The sequence below is a fragment of the Cyprinodon variegatus genome, unplaced genomic scaffold (assembly GCF_000732505.1).
Source record: "Cyprinodon variegatus isolate N-32 unplaced genomic scaffold, C_variegatus-1.0 Scaffold247, whole genome shotgun sequence".
NCBI lineage: Eukaryota > Metazoa > Chordata > Actinopteri > Cyprinodontiformes > Cyprinodontidae > Cyprinodon > Cyprinodon variegatus.
In genome coordinates this window covers 754041-762118 of record NW_015150700.1, presented here as the reverse complement: position 1 = coordinate 762118, position 8078 = coordinate 754041, and the positions used below count along the sequence as shown (strand labels likewise).

At 36.6% G+C, this 8078-nt stretch overlaps 1 protein-coding gene across 1 annotated transcript in view; it reads right to left on the bottom strand.

Annotated features, from left to right (window-relative positions):
* mmd (monocyte to macrophage differentiation-associated) overlaps positions 1–6350 on the bottom strand; it is a 10472-nt gene extending 4122 nt beyond the window's left edge. Inside the window, exons 1-4 of the mRNA XM_015382028.1 lie at positions 6268–6350; positions 6018–6178; positions 2258–2332; positions 2071–2172 (exon numbers count right to left, since the gene is read on the bottom strand). Coding sequence (XP_015237514.1) covers positions 2071–2172; positions 2258–2332; positions 6018–6178; positions 6268–6345 — 416 coding nt within the window. The 5' untranslated portion in view covers positions 6346–6350. The remainder of the gene's footprint in view (positions 1–2070; positions 2173–2257; positions 2333–6017; positions 6179–6267) is intronic.
* Between the last annotated feature and the right edge of the window lie 1728 nt (positions 6351–8078).

The window sequence follows — 8078 nt, the reverse complement described above, 5'->3', positions numbered from 1 at the left end:
TTGGTGTCGATCATTCGATTTCATCCTGGACACTACAGAAAATGGGCTAAAAGTGTTAAAAACCGGAATTTTCCTTTAAGAAGATCTCCATGAAACAGGAGCTGCGGTGGCTTTGTCACAGAAAACACCGATTGGTTTGATTTTCTTGGGATTATTCTCCTTGATGATGTGTGGGTCTGTTAAACCCTAATAATATCTGCCTGTTGCATGCCAGAAATTATGTTTTCCCAAGTAGTTTATTTAATTATGACAGTTCCTCTATCAGGATATACAGTTATGTGCATTATGTAGTGATTTGGGAATGAATCGAGTTCTCTGTGCTTTTATCTCAAACACTCTGTAGTAGTTATGGTGTAGGTACCAGATCTGCTCGGGGCTCCGCCCCTTCTTCTGACGTCAACATATGGCAACCCCACTCGGACAAACTGTATTGCAACAGTTTCTTAACAGTTCAAATCTGTTTTGGAGTCTCAACATATTATTACCTATATTTGCTATTATTTTTACATTTCATTGATGATCTAAAGTAGCAGAAAGTAAAAAAAAAACAATAATTCTCAGGCTTGTAAGAAATTCCTGCAAAAAGTATTCTTTTTATTAAGATCTGAGGACAGGAAAAACAAATGGAACATCTCAAAGATGACTTTCGTAGAAATTTTAGACAAAACAGTTATTCTGCTTGTAGAAAATGAACGGTTATTGTTGACACGAGGTTAAAAATAGCGTAGCCTAATAGAGGCTAACCTATTAGCTACTGAACGGAGCTAGCTACAGCGCTACCTAGCTCTCTACCTTTACACCATGGTCTGACAGTTACTTTGTTTACCATAAACAGAATTTTTTTTCCAGTTTTTTATTGCTCAGGTAAAACTTCCTCGTTCGTTAGACATGCTAACACTACAGATGCTCCCTAATCTGGACACGGAAGCTACGCAATGTTATTATCGTTGTCTTTTGGTGAACTCAAGCCAAAGCAATCTACACTTGATAGAGTTGAGCAGCTTCTAGCCAATGAAATTAGCTCATTTCATCATGTGACACAATGGCTTCCTCTTATCAGATTGGGTGAAACAACTGAGCCGATCACAGACAGGGGTGCCGTACTAGCTGTGATCGGAGCCATTGTGTACCGTGACCAAATGAGCTAATTTCATTGGCAAGAAGCTGCTCGACTCTATCGAGTGTAGAATGCTTTGGCTTGAGTTCACCAAAAGGTCAACACTTTTGCGGCTGAATTTTTTTCTGGTGAATTTTTACCAGATAAAAATTGAGTGTAAGGAATTCAATATCTAAAAAAATTCAGTGTTAAAAAAAGGCAGATTCCAATGAGACTGTGTTTCTTCCATAAAAAGAGCACTTTTCTGTTGTCGTTCTATAAAAGTATGTTTTAAGATCAATTTGAGGCAAGAACATCACACTTTAAAATGTCACTATATGGACCATTTACTTATTTAGTGCGTAATTTTTCTCTCCTTGCAAAGCATTCCAGGATATATCTTCTTGTCTAGTGACCATGGATAATCACTACTATTCCAGATGCATTTTAGGAAATTTCGAGTCCGCTAAAGTTTTTCATCCACTAGACATTCGGACACTGATCTAAAATGGCGTAACCACTATTTAGTGCCCTATATATGGATTAGGGCGGACGTTCAGATACAGGCACTGAATGAGTTTTCAGGTCAATACTCATCACTGCAGTTTTAGCGCCATTATACCTGGAAGATACAGGTATATCGCCCCCTAGTGGCAAAACATTACCCAGCTTTAAAGTGGAAATGAAAGGATGAACCAAACTTTGGTCCTCCATCAAACTAAAAGTGTTTGTTTTTTTTTGTTGTGAGGAATGGCTGGTATTACCAATGTAATCAACTGGTAGCTAAAGAGCGAACTAACCCACCAAACATGATAAAACCCTTTTTTCTTTTACGTTTAGATTTTTCACGTTTGTAATATAATTATTGATCGTAGCAGGACATCATAGGTTGGTTTGGTTAATCGTTTCATTTCCACTTTCATGAAGAGTCTTCCTGACAGCTGCTAGCTGCTTCAGTTTGGACCCAAACTCACTTTTCATGATAGTTGAAGACATAAATGGTTCCAGCAGCAGCCATGAGCCACACAAACCAGCGCATGTGTGCCGCTAACGGGCCGAGCTCTCGCAGGTTCAGCCTGAGTGAAGACAAGAGCAGAGCAGCGAGCTGAAGTAAGGCTCCATGCTAAACAGCATGGGGGGGGGGCTGAACCTGACACTCACCACGGCGTGTAGGAGGCAGCGATGAAGAAATAGATGACTACTCTGTCACACATGTGGAAGCACTGCTCCACCGACCTGCAACAGGTAAACACTGGTTAGACTGGATCAGCTTTATAGCCACATTTGGCAAATTAGGAATGTACACTGGAAAAACCATCTAGAAATAAATTAAAATATCTTAAATTAAGCGTTTTTACCCTTAATTTGAGCAGGTAAATTATATAGTTTGCCAATGGAAGGAGTATTTTTACACTTAAAATAAGATATTTAGATAATATGTATTTGAAATAAGAATGCAATTCTTCTTTTCTTATTTTAATTGTAAATTGTCTTGTTTCATTGGTCTCCGTTACCTCCTCAATCCAAGAATAAATGCAGTTATTTTAAGAAAAAATGACCTACCTAGAATACGATTTTTTCCAGATTAAGGACAAAAAAAAACGCTCATTACTGACACCAACTTCGACCAATAAAATGTTGCTAACGTTTGGGCTGAAACCAATGATTATTAGCAATAAAATTATCAGAAATTAAAGTAATAAAATTATTAGTTTTTCAATTAATCGATTCATGGGATAGCCAAAAGTTCCTTAAAGAAGATTTTCTGCGAAATTAAACAAAGTGAAACTAAACATGTTCCACTTGAGGAGTTCTGGAAGAGCAGACGTAAAAGTTTTTTATCTTAAATGCAAAATATTGTACATATTTTGTTTTACAATTTTGGTATGATTTTGCATGATTATTTCAATAATCGATTAATTGCAATTAATCCGAATAATTGTTTCAGCTCCATTAGCAGCAAAATGTTGCTAACGTCAGTACAGACCAAATAAATCCATCTTCGCTCCTCAGTCCAGAGGAAAGTGAACAGAATGTGATCTGGAACATTTAATTTGAAAAGAAGTTAAAGAGAAAGAGAAATTTAAAAACCCAAAAAAAAATCAAAAAAGTAATGTCTGAAAAAAACTGCAAAGTTACTCTAAAATGTTTTTTCTTAATTAAAGTTATAGTGGAGGATGCTCTTTTTCCGTGTGGATCATCAACATAAGTGGTCCTGCTAACTGTCAATCATTCTGGTGATATGTTTAAAGGCCGTCCTACGTGTTCATCCCCATTTTCACTTAACTGGGATGAGTCTGAAAAAGTGGAAAAATTGCAAATCTTCTTTTGGAAATTAACCTTTTATGAGCGAGGCTAACAGCAACTTTTAAACAGAGCGTGCACGAGGAGAAATGGGCTCTTGCACGCTTTCACACACGTTTAATAGGCGTTCCCTCTCGGGAGCGCGTGCAGGGTTGTGCAGAAACCCCGTGGAGAGGGCGAGTCTTCAAAAATTCGAGAAAATCCTCCACTATAGCTTCAAGATTTTCAAAAAAAAATTTCAAAAAAGTTTCTTTGATTTCTACAATAATGCAAGAAAATTCACTAACTGCTGAAAGCAAAAGTGAGGACTAGGACCAGGTGAATAAATCGATTTTATGGAGTATTTTAATCTTTTGTTCATGAAGACTTTTTTTTTTACCCAACAATCCACTACTTGGGCGTCTGTAGCTCAGAGGGACATCAGTTCAACACTTTTTTTTGTTAAATGCGAACTTCTAACTGATAAACTTTGTCAGACGACCAGCTGAAAACAGTCTGTTATATTTTCATTCTTTGTTGTTAAACAGGACATTTTGAAAAGCTTCAGGTTTCATTGCCCTTTAAATTGAGGTCACATCTGGGAGCGGATAAGTTAAATCAAAGCATTGCGTTCTTTATTTTTATTCTAAAACTTTGTGGGAAAAAGAAAAGAAAAATTGCTAATATTTTTAAGCCACATGGCTCAGCCATAGCCTGAGGAGCTAATCTGCTGCTGCGACTGAAGCTCAGTCAATATTAAGGCTGCAAAAAACGATTATTTGCAAATCGATTCCTCTGTGGCTTATTTTTTTTGATTAATTAATTAATAATAGGATAGACAAAGGTTCCTTAAAGAAGATTTCCTAACTAAATTAAACTGGGTGAAACTAAAACTTTTCCATTTGAGGAGTTCTTGATAGAGCATACTGACAGACAAAAACCTTTTTTTAATTTTACATTTTTTTATTTCAATGCAAAATCTTTGTATTATAGTAATTATATCCAACTTTACAATATGGATATAATTACTGCACTAAGTGGGTCGCTCTGTCAGCTAAAGGCATGTTTTACCGTCTCTACACGCCAGTTAACGATTAATCAATTACTAAATGAGTTGATGATTATTTCAGTAATCCTTAAATCACAATTAATCTGATTCATTGTTTCAGCCATAGCCGATATCAGTGAAGTTTTCTATTTTCCTACAGTTTAAAGTGAACCAACACCTTTGTAGTGGGAAAAAAGTATTCAGTCTAGTTAAATAAACAGAGATCGATGTATTTCATATCTTTGCAAAGATAGAACAGTTGATCATACGGCCCTTATGGCACAGTTTTTAGCCCCGTTCTGCCTGAGCAGCGTTCGTTCCCCTTTACTAACAACAATGGAAAGTAGTCAGAGTCAAAACAACACTTTGGCACTTAGGTTAACAGTAACATATTATGAATAAACCTCGAGAAAGAATCTGGCTTCTTTTGGGAAGAAGCTATATCTGGTCTACAAACACTCACTCAGAGAATTGTGTGGCCTTGCAGGTGAAACAGACTGAGTAAAAACTTTTATAGTGAGTAAAAGGCATAAATTAATATATGAAATAAGGGAAAAGTAAATTTCCTGATCAAACCTTTAAAACATCTTCTTTTTACTAGGGATGCACGATATAATCGGCCCCCTATCGGACATCGGCCTTAAAACTGAATATCGGACATCGGCCACCCCACCGATATTTAACCCGATATTTGATCAGCTTCTGAGTTTCTAAAGTCTTAAAAAAAATAAAATAATACTACTTCTTCTTCTTCCTCAAAAACTTCTTTTTTACAGACTTTAAAACTTCTAAAGACGAGGGAAAAAATATTGATACATTAAAATATCCCAATATCTTCATATGCTGATATATTGCCATTTAAAAACACCATATCAATCTCTTTTACTAATGAAATATTGCTATATGTCATCGTTATGCTACGAAATCCCCCGAAAATTCACCAAATGTTGCCATATTTTTATATGTTGATATATTGACGCGGTATCGATCTATTTTACTAACAAAATCTCACAAGAATTTGCAAAATATCACGAGAGTTTGTAACAAAACGATGAAATTTCACCAGATCTTGAAAGCAAAATAGATCGATACCGCGTTTTTAAAAATCTATTTGATATCAGCATATGAAAATATATTTGAGTATATTATTTTTCAAAGTGTCAGAAATGGATAACAAAACTGCTATTTTCAATGACTACTTATTTTTGTCCAGCTTTAACATCGGTATCGATATCGGTTATCGGCTACATGAGTTTTAAAATATCGACATATCGGATATCGGCCAAAATCCCAATATCCTGCATCCCTACTTTTTACCAAGTGCCGTCTCCCTCCGTTGCTGAGAACCAGCCCGGGTTGGCAACCATTAGCTGCAGCCAGCCACTCAAATTAAAGTGTGATATTCATATAATTCAACCAAGCGATTCATTGATTGATCATCACAGCCCTTCATTTTAATAACAGACTTATCACCTGTTGTTTAAAAACCAGAGTTTTAACCCTCAAGAGTTTCAAGTTGACCGGTTTTGTGTCACCAAACGAGTGAATCTATAAATATGTGCTAATGAACCGCTGGCTGAGCGTTCTGACCTCATGTGGCTCTTCTTCCAGGTGATGATGTGAAAAACAGTGGAGACGACAAACAGGCCGCACAGACCCAGTCCGTACACCCAGGCCGTGATCCTCTCCCAGTTGTTGTCGGACAGGCAGTGCAGCAGAGTCATGCCGACGAAGGCCGGCACGATGAGGAGCTACAGAGACCAGGAGAAACACATAAATGACGGAAAATTTCCAAATGGGAGTTGATGGGGAGCTTTCAACGAACGCCTTAATGACTCACGGCGTGAGTGTAGCAGTTTGCAGCGTGTTCGTAGACGGTGGGCTGGTAGCGGCAGTTAGCGGAAGGCCGCCTGTTCATGAATCTGAAAATAAAAAAACAAAAATAAAGATGAAGAACAATTTAAAACTGCAGCTTTAAAGCAGCAGATGAAACGCTTTCATCAAACCCTGTTGTTGTCATGGTAACAATGACTGCTTTTCCCCCCTAAGATTCTGAATATATGAAACAGAAATTTCTCCATTGAATTCAAAAGCCAAATCACATAGTTTAGTCAAAGATTTAGGAATTAAAAGCCATGTTACCATGGAAACGCCATCAGGTATTGCACATTTTCAATCATGGTGCAGCACTACATGGGGTCATAAATACAAATCACATAAATAAGCGATGAATATAGAAAATAAAAGGGTCATAAATGTGAAAAAAGAAATAGTTTAAGTAAATGATATCATGTGATCGATTAATTGGAAAATTATATATTACATGCAAAAATGTCAATTTGCATTTGCTGCAAAATTAATTTCATCAGTGCTATTGCTGCAACTAATGATTATTTTGCAAATCAATTAATCTGTTGATTTGATTTCTTGATTAGTAGTGATATAGCCAAAGGTTCCTTAAAGATTGTTTTACAAAATGAAAGCAGGTGAAATTAAGGCTACGTTCACACTGCAGGCCTTGAAGCTCAATTACGATTTTTTATCGTATTTTGTTGCGTTGCCGTTCACTTTTCCAAATATATTCGACTTCTATATGATCTGCTGTGTGAACTGCATTCATACAACCTAAGTGTCCTGCTGGCGCAGTAGAGGACGCAATGACGTCACAAGCAAGCGTGATCTGTGTTTAAGGAAGTAAACATGGATGGTAGGGCTGGATCGCATCTACTGATCTTTTCCAACCTTAAAAACACAATCTTTCCAAGATGGTTAAACATAAATACTGCTCTCTGCATCATCATCCACCATTGTTGTTGTTTTTCTTGCCACTTCTGCTCAGCAAGAAGCAGAAGAGTGATCACTGTCGGGTATCGATGACGTTCAGGTCGGATAAATGCGACCTGGCTGTTCAGAAACAGGTCGCGTTTGAAAAGATCAGATTCGTATCGGATTCAGGACCACATAGCCAAGTGGCCTTGGGCGGATTGTACAAAATTGGATCAGTGTTGTTCAGACTGTCATGAAAAAGATCAGATCCAGGTCGCATATGGGCCACAAAAAAATCGGATTTGGGTCACTTCAGGCTGCGGTGTGAACGTAACTTAAAAGGTTTCCACTTGAGGAGTTCTTTATAGAGCATATTAACAAACATTTAAAAAAAAAAAATCTTAAATGCTTTATTATTATTTTCTTTTTACAATTTTGATAAAATTCCTCCTCTAAGTAGTTTGCTCAGTCAGCTAAAGGCATATTTTACAGTCTCTATACTCCAGTTAACGATGAATCGATTACTAAATTAGTTGACGATCATTTCCATAAATTATTAATCACGATTTATCTGATTAATTGTTTCAACCCTAATCAGTGCAGGTCTGAGGGTTTGGCTAATACTTTCTTTAAATCATCCAAAGATTAAATAAAAACGTTTGAGCCTTGTAATGTTATGCTAACCCTTCATCCATATTATACACAGAGATATTTCACGATTATCAGTCAGGCCTTGAGATCAAATAATTCCGTTCCCTCCATTTGCTATCCATTGTTAACGTTTTATTCGGTTTGTTAATAAATATTTCAAGTTTTTATAAGTCACACTTCTGTTAACTATGTTATATTTGTGTTATTTTTAAATCACATAAATAGAGGAATAGA